Source organism: Lepidochelys olivacea, assembly GCF_965140295.1.
Source record: "Lepidochelys olivacea isolate rLepOli2 genome assembly, chromosome: 10".
Classification (NCBI taxonomy): domain Eukaryota; kingdom Metazoa; phylum Chordata; order Testudines; family Cheloniidae; genus Lepidochelys; species Lepidochelys olivacea.
The window spans coordinates 4,276,339-4,294,403 of record NC_140420.1 but is presented as its reverse complement, the minus strand read 5'-3'; the positions used below and the strand labels follow the sequence as shown (position 1 = coordinate 4,294,403).

At 49.8% G+C, this 18,065-nt stretch overlaps 1 protein-coding gene across 1 annotated transcript in view; it reads left to right on the top strand.

Annotated features, from left to right (window-relative positions):
• Window positions 1-18,065, top strand: part of SYNGR3 (synaptogyrin 3) — a 40,227-nt gene extending 22,162 nt beyond the window's left edge. Inside the window, exons 3-4 of the mRNA XM_084641369.1 lie at window positions 9,982-10,124; window positions 16,185-18,065. Coding sequence (XP_084497495.1) covers window positions 9,982-10,124; window positions 16,185-16,394 — 353 coding nt within the window. The 3' untranslated portion in view covers window positions 16,395-18,065. The remainder of the gene's footprint in view (window positions 1-9,981; window positions 10,125-16,184) is intronic.

Here is an 18,065-nt window from a genome sequence, read left to right as displayed (position 1 = left end):
GCTCAGCAGTCAAGGTCTGTCTGCTTGGGTGGATGGGCCACGCTCACTGCATTCTGCCCCTGCCATTCACAGCCCTCTGCTAGGTGGAATTGGAGCAATGGATCTAGGAGTTAATTCTCTTTCGAGACACATTGGGAAGTTCACTCCTTTCAGAGCTATTGTTTCAGGCTCTCTGCAGACTCAGGCAGATGTCTCTGGGTCAGTTACCCCGGGTCATGCTTTCAAGCTTTCCCCCCCACAACCTTGAGGGATAGAGACTTACTTTTTTTAAAATACAAACTGAGATTCTGATATAATCACCTGACTCCAGGAGCAGGGGCTGTGGTGTTTATTGAAGCTGGGTCCTTTGCTGGAAAAAACTTACGGTGCCAGACCTTTCTCCCATAATCAAAGGCAAAAGTCCCAATGACCTAAATGGGAGCAGGACCAGGCCCATGAGCTGTAGGTGGTAGCTGGATCCATTGAGCCAGCGGAAGCATCCTAAGCTCAGCCCATCTGGAAGCTGCATTTGGCCTGAGGTTCTGGATTTCCAACCCTCACGTTTTTAAAAGTCTGAGGGTGATTTTTCCAGCACCAGGGAGCTTGCAACTGTCTGATCCCAAATGAAAGCACCTGTCAGTGCATCGTCACATCACCATCAGTGTCTGTTGTTAAGAATGAAAAGTGCCAGGTAGAACACTCCAGAGAGGTGTGGGAGGAAATATTCTGTACTCATGGTAGCTGGAAATATACCATAAAGACTCTATTTCTATTACATCAGAAAGCTAGTGTACCATGTTTAGAGAGGCTGAGAGTTACAATGCCTCCTAAGAGATTTAGATGCCTAGGGTCCATTCATTTGAGTGGGAATTGAGCATCCAGATAAATACCTTAGGCTACTTTGAAAATCTCAGTGTCAAGGGCTAACCCTTCACCATCTTGTATGGTCATTTACTCTGTGCAAGGTGTGTGTAAAATGCTGTCCTGATTCAAGGCCTCATTCTTCCCTCACTTACACGGTCTCCTTAGGTGTAACTCCAGTGACTTCTTTAGTAACCTGTGTAATCGCTGAGTTTCTACCGCTGCTGGGTCCGATCCCGCAGCCCTGCATGCACAATTCCCATTGATTTCCAAGGGAGTCACTCAGATAGGCCTGGCAGAATTTGATTTTTAATGTCTTATCATTTCAACAAGTAATACTGATGTTTATTTTTATGCATTTCTTTCCCTTTGTAATCGATTGAAATGTTCAGTTTGAGAAAATTACGGGGGGGGGGGGACGACAATTATTTAATGACGATAGATGTTGAGGTTCAAAAAGCTAAAGCTTTGTCCCTGTTAAAACACACATGACACGTCAGATGATACAAAAGTAAATACTCTGAACGCCGGCTTTAATCAGTTCTCAAGCAGCATTTTTGTGACTTGGCCTGTCTGTACATTTTGATTATTATTGATGGAAATGTTGTTTTGGTGGTTTGTGTGTTTACAGTGAAACTGATGTTCACCCACGTAATTACCGATAAAAATCGTATCCTTCCAAGCCTACTTCTGGGGGAAAGCCGCAGGGTTGGTTCTAAGTCTTTACACTGGTGTTCGTTTGTTGCAATCCAATGCACAGGGATCATGTGAAAAGACATTGTGCTAGGAAGCAGCTGAAGGCTTGGGGATGTAGCTCCGTAGATGTCAGTGGGTTAAATTACCCCATTTGGCCCTTTTGTGTTTTCTGGGTATGGATTGCAAAGAGCTTAACTTTTCCTAGGGAGAGATCTCACCCCCACCCCCCATGAACTCTTACAGTGAAAAATAAGCCACTTTGTGCCTCCTAAACAAGCCCCTTAAATGCAGGTCATGCGGACATAGGGTTTGCGAGGGACACAGCGTCAAGTAACAGTGAGAGATTTGAAACCATCCAGCAGCACCAGCGTGCTTTGCCCTGGTTGGTGGCTGCTTTTATTGTGTGCAAACAGTAATAATCACCGTGGCTGGTGAGCATCAGGCCATCTGAGCGCCCAGAACGTTGACAAGAAGTGGGAGTCCAGAGGCAGAATGTGGAACAGCAGTCATCGGGCTAAGGTTGGATCTCACTTACATGGGTGTGAATCTGGAGTCACTCCCCTAAAGCCAGCGGAGAAGCTGCTCTGGGTTTAGCTGACGAAAGTGCGAGCACAGGGTCCAGTGTAGATTAAAGAATTCCATGGTGAGAGCTTGGGTCTTCAGTCCCGTCCTAGGCAAAACTTCAGCTGAACTTCCCCAAACTAGAGCTACTGTGTCAAGCCTATTAAGCAAGAGTAGTTGTGAGATCAGTGGCGCGTGGAGCTTAGTGAGATCCTAGAAATCAGAGATAGCTCAGACCTGTTACACAGTCTACACCATCCTCTTGAGGGCCAGGGCAGGAACGTCCCCTGTAGTGCTTTGTCCAAGGTATTTCTAAATGACCTAAATCAGAGGTTTCCAAAAGCTTGTTCATGGATCACTGGTGGTGCTCAGAGAATTTGCTGGTGGTCTGTGCAGAACTGTCAGTCTCTTGGTTTTCAGCTGCTAAATCACATTAAAGGAAACCCAGGAATACATTTATCTGGTATGATTTTTCCTTGTAAGGAGCTGTTGTCATCACTACAGGCATGTTTTTCAGTCAAAAATGGTAGGTGAAGTGATCCATGAGGCCACCAGTGGGAAGGGAGGTGAGGTGATCACTGGGGGGGGGGGGGGGGAGGGGTCCGCAAGATCACCATTGGGAGACTCTGTGAACCATGAAGCGACCAATAAGAGACAAGGTGACCCAACAGGTGACCGGTGGGAAGTGAGGTGATCCATGAGGTCACCAGTGTGGGGGCAAGTGATTCATGAGATCACCAAGGGGAGGGGAGTTGTCCATGAGATGATTAAAGTGGGGTCACCTCATGAAAAAAAGTTTGTGACGTTCTATCCTACGTGATGGGGATTTAACCTCCTTTCTTGGGAGACTCTTCCATGATCTTACATGGCAGATCTGCAAACCCTGTGAGGGCCCTAGAACTAGAAGTATAAGATGATGCAGGAAAGTGTATTCATTTGTACCTATCTTAGGCGTTTTTCTATTGTGCCCATCATCATCTTGGTCCCTAGGCACCGTAAACAATGGGGTCTCCTATTCATTATCAGTAAGGCTACATTTATGTCATGGAATCTGTGACTTCCACTGACCTCCATGACATTTTCTGCCCTGGGGCTAGAGCTCCCAGCCTGCCCCGCCCTTGCAGCTTCCAGCCCCTAACCTGTGGGGGAGACTCCACAGCTGCCCAGCTGCAGCAAGGACTCCCCACAGTTGCCCAGCTGCAGCCATGGCGAGTGGCTGGGGAACTCTGCAGCTACCAGCTGCCTGGGGAGATGACCCTGCAGCAGCCCAGCCCCATGCACCGCGTCCGTGGGGGACCCGGGAGCCCCAGCAGTAGTGGGTGCTGAACCTACCTACCCTTTTTGTCAGGGATATTTTTAGTGATAGTCAGGGACAGGTCACAGGCTGCTGTGAATTTTTATTTATTTCCTGTGACCTGTCCGTGACTTTCACTAAAAATATCTGTGACAAAAACTTTGCCTTAATTATCTGTTATATAGGACTAGAACCAAACTACAAAAGCCACAATGGGGCTGTGTTCTTAAAGAGGCTTGAACTCCACTTCCACTGGTGTGCCCATGTGCAAACACCTGGACATGGCCTTTGCAAGGAAAGACAGAAACCCTGTGCAGCTGACAACTTTGACACATGCAAAACAGCATTGTCAATGGGTTTGATTGCCCAGCTGCCCCCGTGCTAGGGTGGGCGTGATTATTGGTGATTCTTGAAAAATTTGGCTCCAGCTATTTACCATGTTTGTATATTCTCTGGTTCCGCTCTTCTAAAATGATTGCTGGCCAAAACATTTTTTTTAAAACATGTAGTACTGCACCCAGACACCCCACTCCCGCCCCCAGACACTCCCAGGTACACGGCAGGCAGTTGCTTTCATAACCAGCATCTGTACAAACAGGTCTCGCACAGCAGAGACTGAAAAAAGTGCTTCATTGCACTGGAGTTTGCAGCCTCTGTCGTCCCACAGATAAAGACTGTCATAGCCACTTGTGCTCTAACAAGCCTTGGGCATCAAACCTGCCAGTGGCGGCCAGTGAGCTGAGCTGAGCGACACACCGTGGCAGCTCTAATATTCAGTTACATTTTTTTAAAAATCTCCAGATTAATCTGTCACAGTCCAGGGCAGCTGCACCTGTATTTCCCCTCGGTGGCCCAGCCAGGACACCCACTTCCCAACTGTTGCTTTTCTGGGTGGAGACCTGCATCTCTCTCACCCTTCTGACCAGGGTATTCCCAGGCTTCACAGATCCCTGCCTTCACTGTGCATTTCCCAGCACAGCCAGGTAGCCCAGAGACACCTGCTGGCTTTCTTTTCAGAGAAAGGGTAAACAGGTGTAATTGCTACAGTGATAAGGTATCACACGGCCCTTCCTGTGCACGCCTGCTTTATTCTTAAGCTTTATAGAGAAACCATACTGAAAACAATAGAAGAACCTACGTGCCTGCTAATAGGCTTATCAGAGTTAGCTCTGCCCCCTAGCATGGATTCTGGCAGGCTCAATCCATCCCATCCCATCCCACCCCACCCAAAGGATTGGAGCGCTGTGTGGAGCAGGGGTCCTGTCCAGGAAGGAGGCCCTGAGGCAGGAGGCCCTGAGGCTCTCTCTCCTTCCTTTGTCTGTTGGGCCCTGGAGAATCCAGTTTGAACTAATCTGCGCACCTCTCCAGGGGTGGGGGTGGCTTCAGCAGGTTACTAGCAGAGGAAGTACATTAGCGTGGCCCCTCCTCACTTGCAAAGGTGCATACTGTGTCACAATAACACGTGCACAATTGGATTTTTTAATCCAATGAACCCCACAGATGTTAAAACTAATTCAGTAAGGATTAACATCATTCATAAAGTTCATCCAGGATGTGGAAAGAAATTGTCTGTGTGTCACGTAGTCCCCTGGAGACTTTACAGCCTGCCCCCTCTGGTACCTGGACTTTCATTTTTTCCTGCCTTATGAGGATGGGTTTCTTGTTTCCCTTTGGATGGTTGCTGCTGCTGCTTTGCCCTATTCTTTCTTTGTATAACCAAAGAACAATGCAAAGGTTAGATTCCAAACAATGAAAATGCATCTGGGAAGTAACAAGAATACAAAGACAAGGAGTAGATGTGTAGATACTTGGATGGAATGTTTTTGCGTCCAAGTATGCCATTTTGTCAACATCAAAAAGTTTCATGAAGATGTATCAATTTCAGTGAAAGTTTCTCAGGGCCAGGATGAACCTTCTGGGAGGTGAGAGAGAGAGAGAGCGCGCGCGCGCGCACCCGATCTTTGTGATCTGAAAACGGGCCTTTTGACACCGTTGCACTTACGGACAACCTTCCAAAGGTTTGGTTTCCATTCCAGTGCGGAACAAAACAGAGTTGTCGTCCTCTGGCCAGCTCTAGTTAGGAGGCACGTCCTCAGCTCCATTTTGTCAATGGAGCTACACCGATGTACACCAGATGAGACTCTAGCCGTGTGTGTGTGCGCGCATACATATATGGTTGTAGACAGACACAATATAATTGCCCCTGCGACTCAAAAGGAATGACAGTTTACCGTCTATGGTGGTTGGAAGGAAGGGTTAGTAGCCAGGAAAGAGTTAACCCAGGAGGTTTCTCACACTGGGATGAAGACTGGACATTCAGTCTATGGTAGACCTGGAATGCTTGTCCCAGCTTGGGGCTGTTTTGGTATTCACCACCCATTGTACCCTGGAAAGTCCTGGCTCTGTGGAATGAGCGTGAATACAGGCTAGTTCTCAGAGGGTACGATACACTGCAATAAAAGAGTCGCGCACAGCCGCAGCTAGCCCCGGTCAGCTGAATTGGTCTCCTGGGGCTCAAGCTGCAGGGCTCTAAAGTTGCCATGTAGCTGTTTGGGGTCAGGCAGTAGCCTGGGCTCAGGGCCCTCGCTCCTCATGGGGGGTCTCAGAGCCCAAGCTGCAATGCCTACACAGCCATTTTGAGACCTGTAGTGCAAGCCTGGGGGCCCAAGCTGGGAGGCTCGGTGCTGCGGGCAGTGCAGACTTACCGAGCGTCCCCGGTTTTTAGGCAGAAAGGTTGTTATTGGAAAGGGACAGAGAATTTTGACACCCGACTCCCTCTGCCAGGTTGATGGAATACTGTAGTGTGGCACAAGCAGAAGAGACACTGAAGCTGTATAGTTCAGCATTTGCTGCTTTCTCTTCCATCTGCTCTTACAGCTGCTCCCTTAGAAGTGAGCTTGTTTAAAACCAAGCTGTAATTATGGCGGTAACACCTCTTCCCTGGTGTTTGCACTCTGATGTCTGCAATTCCCAAAACTATAATTATCCACGGACTTTTACAGTTCATCTTAGCACCTTCCTTTTCTTCATCATGCTGTGGTCCACAGTGGCTACTTTGGCCTGCTTACAGGCCGGCGGGGGGGGGGGGGGGCAGAACCAGCCCTGTCAGACACTAGCAACAGGGGAATGCCTGGCCCCTGTCTGTGTGCCCACCCCCCCAAGTTTCAGTCCCGATCCCCTCCCAGCAGCTCCAGCAGCAGAGCTTTTTGGGGGGAAATTTCAAACTTGATTTCTGACTAATCCTGTGGCTCAGTCAAGTGTCTGTCTAATTCCTAGCTGTGTTCCAGGACTGCGTTTGCCCTTGGGGAAGATTGTCCCGTCAGCTCTGCTTTGGAGGTGCTTGCAATGGCTGGGGCTAGTGAGCTAGGCCAGGCAGGACTGGGGAAACAAAACTCATTCTAGGGACAAGAGCCCACATCCCTCAACTCCAAAGGGATGGTGATGCCAGATGGAAGATCTTCATGCCCGGGCCCCTAGAGCCTGCCCCAGCCAGCATGCTCCTTGCTGCAGAGCTCAGCTCCCTCTGGAAGGGGGAAATGGACACAGCACAGATGGAGCCTGCAGTCAGGGGCCTTTGGGCCCAGCTCTCTCCTCTAACCCAGACATCCCCAGCTGATATCCCAGGCTGGCCCTCCAGGGGAAACTGACCTATCGGACCCATGTGGCTCCCATGCAGGAGAGAGAGCTAGAGCTGCGGGGGAGTCAGTCCGTTGCTCCTTCCTTGAGAAAGCCAGAAGGGGCCAATGTCGGGGAGGAGAGACGACATGCCTGGTCTCTGATGGCAGGGAGATTGCTCTGGAAATATTTCCAGTGGCTAGCCATCTCCGAGCTCCGTTCCCCCGGCCCACCTCGGAGCCAGATCGTGGGGGCAAACTCCAAGAGGGACATAAATGAGTAAAATAAAATCAGCACTTCTTCCCCGCTCGTCTCACAGTGCGCGGCGTGGCGGATCAGCGTGGGATGGAGCAGGTCATGGACCTGTGCCAATTCCTCGGGGTGTGCGCACACACACAAAAAGGGAATTTGTCCTCCGGAGGGGAGGAGGGCCTGCTGGGGGAGCAAATCATGAATATATACTGAAAACGAACAAGGAATGCCAGAGCATAGCCTCTTCCCAGCAGAGCACTGGGAAACACTTCACACGTCCACAGCTGCCATGGACATGCTCTTGCTTGGTCTCCCTTCTCGCCCTCCCTGGGGAGACGGGAAAGTGGGATGGGGATTTCCTGCCACTCCAAAGAGAATGGGAAGGCAGGCCCCAGCAATGCCCTAATGTCCGTGTTACTGTTCCCAGCTTCTGCAGTGGCCTCCCAGGCCTTGCCACCACCTCCTCCCCACAGCAGCTATCCAGGGTTCCCAGTGGATATTTGGGGGGTGGGGAAGTGATTATTGTTGGGGTCCCTGAGAGTGATAAATGGATCCTGCTGATTGGTGCGCAGTCTCTGTTGTTCAACCAACAGCCATGTCAAACCAGTGAAACTGACTCCAGTACCTCCGGGCAGGCCTCCAGGTGATGGGGTAAGAGTGTCAACCCTTATTCCCTGCCCCCCCCCCCCCACCAGGTCAGAGCACAGGACCTTGAAACCTCATTCAGCTCCTTGCTGCGCTCTCCAGACGGAACCCCTGGGTGGGTGTCACTGTCTCTCCTCTCCACTTACGGAGTCGATCCAGTAGCTACAATCTCCAATCGGATTAGCTTTCGAAGAATCAAAAGTTCAATCCTCAGGAGTACTGACAGCCTGGCGGAGAAGGCCTGTCTCATGCATTGAGAATGGCTGGGTAGCCCCATGGCCATCAATACATAGATTCAGCAAGATATACATGTTGGTCATCCTATCTTGGCCAATGCCGTTGTTCTGGCAGAAGTCTTCTCCAAGCCTCAATGTCCAGGGGATGAGGGAGGAGATACAATAGACCTTGTTTTCATTGTCCATATTTCAAGGATGATCCTGCTTCTCCCCGTGGAGGCACTGCTGTGAAACCCCCATTGGAACAGATGTGTGGCCCTTAGCATGATGAAGAATAGGAAAAATGTGTCTGTGTTTACCTGGTAATGTCTTTTCTTTGCTAAATACGGTCCACAGACCTTCCTCACTCTGGAGACCAACAAATCATACAGAACCCGGGGGAAGTTGACGTCCAAAGAGTTGGCTTTGTTTGGTTAGGGGGTGTTTTCCATGCTCTGCAGTCGGAGAAATTGTTGTGCTGTTTCTTCAATGTATAATTAACACAATTGCAGGAACTGAAAGACTTGGATGTGTGGACACAAATCTCGGTGCCAAGAAAAACACTGTTTTGTGTTGTACTGAAGAGCCTCTAGCAAAGTAAAACAGGAACAAAACAAGCTTCGTTTCTCTCCCCGCAGTCACATAGAGACTTGGCAGCTACCTTACCCCACAGGTTTATCGTCCGTATCCTTATGGTGACTTGCTACCTTCCTTTTTAAGGGTCAAGATTTCTCAGACTCCGGCCTGACAGCACTGCAGCCCAATTCCCAGTGTTTGCGTTCCCATCATACTCCCAACACTTGGAAGTTGTCAGTTGGTGTTGGGATAGGGTGCCCAGGGGAAGGGGTGGTAACTGCCATGGACAGTCAGGGTTTCACCTGAAAGCACAAATGCCTGAACACAGATTCCCTCTGCTGAAGGGAGGGACAGTGGTGTTTGCTTTCCCCGCCAAGGCCTTACTACCAGCGACGGATGCTGTCAAGTGACTGGACGGGAGGGATCTGCAGTCTCAGCCAGCCTTGGATTCCAGTAGGAAATCTTCACCAGCTTTGTCTTCCCTGTCTGTCAGGCTAGGAAACGATAGCCCGTTTATGTGAGAGCAGTGGAGAGAGCCTGAGGCCTCTTGCATGGGCAGATTGTGGAATCGGTTCACAAGAAGAACAGTTCATTTTCCTGCTTTTGCTTGTTCCTTATGCAACACACAGAACCATGGCCCTGATCAAGGGTAAGGGCACTGACCTCACTGACCTGGCCACATTCCACCTTAAGGAATTACAGTCTGCCTTTTCCTGCTGCCATTTCCATTGGGTACAGATAGCTGTTAAAACAGCTGCCACTTTCTACCCAGCAGTGGCTGCATTAGGTAGGTGGGTGAAGCCATCTCGGAGTATGGTAGGAACATGAGCTTAACAGCCCAAGGCTGCAGTCCTTAATGGTGTGACTAGACCCACTGAGTGCAACAGGACTGCTTGCCTGGGTAGGGATTTCTGAGCTCTGGCTCTAAAAATCGGTTTAAAATTCTTTGAGGGCCTTTGGAATGAAAGTTGCTACAGATACACCTACCAGCATTGGCCAAGATTGTCAGAAGGAACTGGTGTTTCTTGGTGCCACTGTCCTTGGGGGTCCAACTGGAAATCTAACTAGTTTTCAGGTGAAGCTCAGTAAGTTTATGCAAGGGATGATAGGAGGGGGTTGTCTGCAGTAGCAGGGGATTGGCCTCCATGGAGCCAGTCCTATGTGCTGGCTTCCCGGGGACCCCTGAAAAAGGGGGCCTGGTTTTCGGAAAGTCTGTGATTCTCTCTGGTGTGCAGCAGAAATACCAGGTGGCTGTGGCCCCCACTAACAGCCTTCCTTCTCTTTCAGGTTTGTGGTCCTTCCTGTGGTTCGTAGCTTTCTGCTTCCTGGCCAACCAATGGCAGCATACACCAGACAGCAAAGGGGCGTCTCAAGCAGCAGATGCTGCCCGGGCAGCCATCGCCTTCTCATTCTTCTCCATCTTCTCCTGGGTGAGTTTAGGTTCCAGATGCTCAGCCGATCACAGATGTGTGGGTGGGAGGATATCATGGCCTACAGGAAATAGCTAGGTGGGACAAGGGACTGCAGCACAATGCCCGCTGCCTTAGATTAATCCGAGGCACATGGTTACCAGGGCCGTGCTATTCCTCATCCTTGGTGATGTGAATTCAGTGATGGGTCCTGCACCCAGTGGAATGAAGGGCAGGACTCCCATAAGCCTCAGTGGACATGGATCTGTGCCCTCAGCCACCGAGTGCTGAGATCTTAATGATTTACGGAGTTAAGAGAGTGTCTCTTATTTCATTCAGGGACGTGTCACCGTGCAGGGAGTTCATGAGCACAGAGGGAAATCCTGGCTCCGATTCTCTTTCATAGCAGAGCTTCAGTAGGGAAAAATCTTTAGAAATGTTTTTATAGCTAAAAGAACAATTTGGGGCCAACAAAACACATTGTCCAGAGAGCAGTTGGAATCACTCTCAGGGACCGATTAGATGCCCATGTATGAGTTATGGTTTGGGGACCCCAAAATCAGTCCTGCCACAGCGCAGGAGGAGAAAGTGGTAGGATCACTAGAAACCTCACCACGATGCAGTGGGATACCCCAGATATCTCACCAGGACTGCACTCACCCTGTCATCACTGTCACAGTTATCACATTGATCTTTTTCTTCATTACTGGGAATTTCAGCGCCCTGATGAATCAAGAGGCTGCAATGACTGTGGGAAAGGCCAGGCTTCTAGTTCTCCGGGGCGGGGGGGGCGTAGTTGAAGTTATAGTGGAGACTGGCAGGGTTTTTACCAGGTTCCGAGCAGGTGGGGGAAGACACCGGCACCGTGTCCGCAGTATCTCCTGCCATAGGAGCTGAGCAGATGGAGAAGTAGGTGTCTCAGTTTTCCTAGTATAGACAAGTGCTAAGTCTGTGCCTGTCCTGCCCTCTCTGTTCTGTGAGGTGGGAGCTCTGGTAGCCATCATCCCCCAAGGTCTAAGAGCTGACTGTGCCACTCACACACCAGCTTTCCAAGCGTGGTGCTGGGCCTCAGCTGTTAGACTCCAGTGAATGTAACCGGGGTACGTACAGCTCCATGATCCTACCGGGGGGTGAATGAACAAAGAGTTTGCAGCAGAAAGGGCCTAAGAGTGAGAGACAGCAAAGGTCAGGAGGTAAAAGAAACAGGGAAATGAAATCTGATCTGAGCACAACTGAGCAGCAGAAAGAGGAATTAGGAAATGTGATTTGGGGAACCGGGGTTCTGCCAGACAAAGATGGTTTGCAGTAAAGTAGTAATTGCAGTTCAGCTATAGTCAAACCGCTGAGGAGTAAGGCTGAAACTTGTGGGTACTTGGCTGGATAACTCCCTTTGGTCTGGGGAATTCCAGACTTCCCCCAGCCTCCCAAGGCCCCAGTCCTGTGGAGTGCTGAGCACCCGCACCTGCCACTGGAACTAGCAAGCAAGCCAGTAAAATCCATTATTTCAGTATCTATAGTTAGAGCTCGGTGAGTGATTTGATTTCAAGGAATAAATCCTCAAACCCTCAGAAATATTTCCCTGCTACTAGCCTGTCCTGCTGAGTGCCAGAGAGGTGCTGCCTCCCAGAAGCCTCCTCTGGCAGGAAAGTTGTCTTTGAGCTCTCCATGTTGACCTAACTCTGGTCTCATTGCAGCAGTGGGAGGCTTTGTCACTGATCATTGACTTACGGGGGAGCAGAGCAAGACCAGTGCTGAGTACTTCGGGAAATCCTTCCCTAAACTAGCATGTGCGCCCTCCCCTCCAGAAGGAGATAGTCTTCATTTTCTGCCAATTAGTGACTCAGGCTACCTCCAGGCCCCTGGTTTGATTTGTCAGCTCTTCCCTGCTAACACCAGGGGCGAGAGAAATGAAAGTAAAGCAAAGCGTGCTTCCTTTAACCAGAAAGGAAGGCAATAAGTGAAGTGAAAGGAACGAAACACACAGTATGAAAAACCAGTGCGAGCCCAGATACAGCAAGCCCTGCTCTGCATTGTGCCTCAGAGAATAACAGTCCCCTGGAAAGAACGGATATCCTCAGAGCAGCAAATTGAGACAGCCTGGCAAACGTAGGAAGGACGAGTAGAATGAATCACCCAAGATAGAATTGGTCCAGGATGCCTGGACTCTTGCAAAGAGCGCCAGGTGGTTTTTCAGTCACCACCCAAATGCACCTCAGTTTTACACCTTCCTCTGCAAGCCAGTCAGCAGCACCCACAGCAATGTGCGACCCTAACCCAAGTACTGCCCAGGCCTAACATGGCTTAGCTTGCAAGATCTGACGAGATCACAGCCCAAATAGCAAGAACGAGCTGCTTTGCTTGTCTCCTTTGTGGGGGACGGGTGGGAGTTGTCTATCCATGCGACGCTCCTCTGGTACCTGGGAGCCACGTAGACTTGCAGCAGAATTTTACCCAGAAGATGTGCGAGATATGACAGCAAAGCTGATAACTGCCTGAGTTAGATAGGCACCACATACAGAAAGCTAATCTCAGACCCAGGCCTTCAGATGCCCTCTTGGAGTTCACACCTCCAGCTGGTAACACAACCAGACCGGGCATGGCCATCCAGCTGAAGTGATCTGTCAGACAATACTCTGTGTGCTTACTAAAGAGCTTGGGGTTGTGTGCAGGAGAGAGTCTGCTCCCCCATGCTTCCTGTCATTGCCCACATAAGCCTTATGCGGCGTCGTGAGCATGTTACCCTGTAAGATCTGCAGTAATGCCATCATCCTGCACTATAGGAACTGGATCATCTCACGCAAAGGATAGTCTGGGCTTCTCCAGCATTGGGCCTGGCCCCAGTTCACTCACCAGTTTAGCTGCTCCCTGGCTCTATAATTATCCCAATAAATCTTTTTTCATCTCAGCTTCCCTGTAGCCCCACTTAATTCACGGGCTCTGATCTCTTTATTGCTACACTCTGCATTTAATGTAGCAGTCCACAAAGATGCATTGGGAGAGATGCGCTCTCCATCTTATTGGCCACCAGGCAACTTCCCTCCTTGCCCAGATCACCACCACTCAGCCTGGCTGTTGCTTTTGATGTGTCTGATGGATGGGGGCTGACCCAGATGGGCTTTTGCATGGATTAGGTTAGTTCCATTTATGCCCAAAGACAGGCAGACTTTTGGGCAGCTGCTTTGCTAAAAATGGTGCAGTCTCTTGCCCAAATACCCCCCACAATGTACAGACCCATTCATGGCAACCCACTCATTTCTGCTAGGGCCTCCCAACAATAATAGCTTTGGGGCGCTCCCTAACTGGGGCTAGAATAGCATCAGTGACTCAAAGGGGAAGGGCTGTATATCTCTGTGACAGGGTTTGACTCACCACCGCTGGCACCTCCCGCCAGTCACTCTAGGAATTAGCTCTCAACGGCTGCGGAGTGTCTTCAACACATGGTGTCGGGCCCATCATTTGCTCTACTGCCCTGGGACCCGCGTTGCTCCCTGCTCAGCAGTGTCCTCTTCAGGACAGTCCTTGTCTGCTTCAGGACACGACCCTCCAGCAATGCCCACTGCGTCAGTCTTACCCCCTTCCGGGGGCGTTGTTAACAGCAGTCCTTCTGTCTGCACCTGCCTCGGTGGTCAACCGCAAGTAGTCTAGCTTCTTCTCTCAGGGGCCAGTTGCAGTCTGTCTCGGCCTCCCTCCTCAATGGCCAGGTGCAGTGGAAAGCAGGGGGACCCAGGCCCGCCCACTACTCTGGGCCCCAACCCAGAGACCTTCTAGTGGCAGCCTCCCTCTACCCTTCTTCTCTCCCTCTTGTGTACTCAGTTTCCCTGGGCCACTTCCCCTGTGGCCCTGTGCACCTTCCTGACCCTTTGCAGCAGGGCCGCAGCCTGGCAGGTAATTGGCCGGAGCCTCTATCTGCTCCCCCAGACCTGCCCAGCACTGTTCTGGCTAAGGTCCTACTCCTTTCATCAGGAGCCAGTCCTTCTCCCTTGGAGATCAGGGAGTGACTGCCTTCTCCCTACCTGGGCAGCCTTTATATAGGACCTAGTCTGGTCCTGATTGGCTGCCCCTTTCCCTACCCTGATTGGCTCTCCCCAGGCCTTCACTGATTGGCTGCTGGTCCGCGCAGCCTCTCTGGCCTGGTTCAGCCCTTTTTCTCAGGGGGTGGGGCTCTGCCCCACCACAATCCCCATTACCAATCCACCAACCAGCCAGGCTTCCTCCAGCTGTTCAGTTTGGGACACAAACAATCCGCTCTCCAGTCCATACCCCAAGCCTTTTGGACAGTTTTGCAGTAAAGCATAGGTCCTAGGAGCACCCGTTGCGCTCAGGGCTGGGGATTCTCCATAGTTCTCAGCGGGAGCTGCTGGGTGCTGAGTGCTTCTGGGTCTCTGGTTCTGTGTGCACAGGCCCAGTGTGTCGCTGCACTGGCCCTGTGCCTCAAGAGCAATCCGGTGAGTTCATACCAAAGCCAGCTATGTGGTTCCCTGTAAACTCCTTTCCCAAGATGAATGAAGCCTTTCACAGAAGCACTGGGAAAATTTTGCTCCCAGGTGCACATGGCTGGGGTCCTTCCTGCCAGTTCCGTATTCTCGCCCTGGGCGGGTACCATCCTGATGTCAGTGGGGGGGATCAGAGTGAAGACTATGACAACAGCACAGATCTGCGACCAGGATTTTGACAGCCTGTTCATGAAACTGGCTGATAATGTTGCTGAGTTTTGTGCAATTACCTAGGGGTTGAGTCACAATTTTGAAGTGGTTGGACTTCTTTGCCACTGGCTTTTTTCCCCCCAGTCAGTGCAGAGCTGTTCTGACACTGAGCCTGCTGCTGTTGCTAATAAACCCTTGTGCTTTACATAATCAATGCACAGAAAATAAACAGATATTACATGGGCACTGGTAGTATATCAAAGTGAGACATGGCAGAGACAGATGCAGCGACTCGCAGCTTCCGCAGGCAGTTTTCCGCAGGCCTGTCATGTGTAAACTAATTGAATTGTTAATGAACCAGCCTGATCTAAAAGCAGGTGTGTCATTCCAGCAGCGCCGCTGTTCACATCTCCCACGGTCTATGACCTGAATATCTGTAACCTCAAAAAAGGGGTCAAGGAGTCTCTGCAGAATTGACCTACTTGCTGGATTTATGAGGCTACCCAGATTTGACTCAATACAATGACCTGAATTTTGCCGGTGGTTACAGCAACGCCAGTCCAAGAGCAAGCGGCCCTCTGAGTTGAGAGGACAATAAAACGAGTCTCTAAAGCCAGGCGGTTCCTGGGTAGAGGGCACGGTTCCCTCTGGCCCTTTTCTCACCTGACTGGAGTTTAAGCCCTGGGGACATGCGTGCGCGCACGCGCAATAATATAAAGGTTTGCTGACCAGAGACCACCGGAAACCCAGGTGTGCTCCGGGCGGTGGTCCTGGTGCCTGAATCGCTGGGACTCATCTCTCACCGTCAGTGCTGAGCCGGAGCCCCTGCCTGGTGCTGTGGGGCACTGTGTGGCTTTTCTCAGTCTCGGAGGGCCTTGTACTGCCCCCATACCTGACTGGCCAGCCAGGGGTGGGAACATCACCCAACACTTCCTGGCTCTGGAGAGCTGGTTCCATTGACCCCAGGCAGCGAGACCTGTCAGCCCCAAACAGACTCTGGCTTTTACCTGGCGGTGTGTGGAAACACGTCCTTTAGCCTCATGTTAGTTATTGCAGTTGAACTGTTGGTTACCACGCAAGGGGCAGGCTCCAGCAATGTAGGCTGTAGCCCTGCTCGGCAGTAGGGGCTCTGCACACACTCACCTAGGGGTGGTGGCCCCTGGCCTGTAGCAATCACAGTCGAAGGCCTGACACACACAGAGGCTCGGGAAGGGGAACAAGTCATAGAGTCCCTGGCGGCAGCAGGAAGGACGTGGCCTTTGGACGTAGGCATGGAAGGATGGGGCTGACGGTACCACACATAGGGGGCTGGATGGGAGAAGGCACGCAGGCCTCCGTGTAAGGTGATGAACAGGCAGAGAAGGGTGGAAACATCTGTCTAGGAACACCGTGTCATGAACTGCTGATGTCTTCACTAACTCTCCGATCCTCATTAAAGGTTGCCCTGACGCTGATGGCCATGCAGAGGTACCACCTGGGGACTGACATGTCTCTCTTTGCCACGGATCAGTTTGCCACTGACCCCAATACAGGATACCCAGGATACCCTACCGGCGGTGGCACCGAAAGCACGGAAACCTATCAGAGCCCACCCTTTACTGAGACCATAGACACCAGTCCAAAAGGTTACCAGGTGCCAACTTACTAAAGGACGGAGGGCTCAACACAGTCATGTCAGAATAGACAAAGTCTCCCCATGGTGCCGTACAATTAACTGGTTGATTGCAAGTGTATTTAGTACCATTTCCTTAATGTGGCCAGTCAGTGCTGGGTAACGTACTATTACCTAGTTGTGCAGCGAATTCTGTACAGTAGTGTTGGTTCTTGTCTTACACCTAAGGGTTTTTTTTATACAAGCAGTGTTCCCTCTAAGTTACTCTGAAACCCTCTAAGTTTGAAACAGAAGGAAGGTTGCTACTACACAAAATACACGAGGCAACCACAAAAACAACACCACAATTCTCTTTGACTTGTTTGAATGCCAAACATTAGCACTGAATTTTGCTGAGTGCCTGGGAAAGTAGACAATAACGCTCCTGTTAGAAAACACAGCAGCTGATGAGTTGATGGTTATCTCGTTCTTCCAGAGCTAACACAGAATTGTTCTCATTTTGATGAACCCGGGGTTTCTCAGACAGCTCCCGTTCATTCTCGCCTCATACCTTCCCACTGCAAGAAGCCACTACAGAGCTTCCTTGTGCTGCATAGAAACTAGAGTTTATGGACAGTGCCAAATTTAAAAAGAAAAAAGAATCATCTCGGTGTTGTTTCTAATTTGTATATATTTACTGTACAAAAAAAATGAACAGATGTTGCAAACTTTAGCTTAGGATTCAGGCATCAACTGCTTTTGCTTTTTTTAAAAAAAATGTTGAATAACCAAATCTCTTACCTGCTTCAACATTGTATCTGTTTAGGGAATTAAAAACGACTGTTCTCAGCTTGGTTTGGAACACAATTCTGCAACTGATTGTCTGCTAATTGGAAAGACCACTTATTGATGGGAAATACAGGATGTCACAGTGCAGCGTCAATGTAAAGTTTGTCATACTAAACAGTTTGCAAATTTACAATGGGTTGCTACCAGTGACACTGAACAGTTATTTACTCTATCATTTAAAGTTTCCGACACAAGTCGTGTGGGTGTGTTAAAACACAGTGACTCAACTTGAAATCTAATCAAATGGAAAGCCTGGCTTTATTTTGATACTGGCAAGTGCCACCATCTGCCATTAACAGAAGCAAATAAACTCAGGTGTGAATATATTGTTACATTGCAGCCACTAAAAATATAGAACCCATTCAGATGTTATAAGGCAAGACTGAAAAGCCATTCAGGTGGGTAGCGTGAGCAGTAAATGAGGAGTAAACCAGGACCCATATCTTCAATTAATGTGAGAGAATTAAAAAAGTGAGTTCATATAAAATGTAAGGGGGAAAATGCCTGAATTTTAGTTATCATTTGCAAAATGATGGGCTTATTAGAATCAAATGAATGTAAACCATACAAAATCCAGTAGATAGTCTATCCCAGTAATACTCTGTCCCAGCTCACAGTCCCCGGTTATCCAGCTGATCAATGGTGGGAGGTTTGTGGCATTTTCTTTCTGAGGACAAACTTCAAGGATAGTAGACACATCTGGATGAGTTAAATGTTGGCAATCCTACTGCCATGATGGGAGCTTTGCTCTGTATTTAAGATCATCCATTGCTAATCTGGATCAATTTTATTTGGTTAATTTTTTTTTTTAACAAGAGCCAGTTCAAAAGTATACGCAAAAAGAAAAGGAGGACTTGTGGCACCTTAGAGACTAACCAA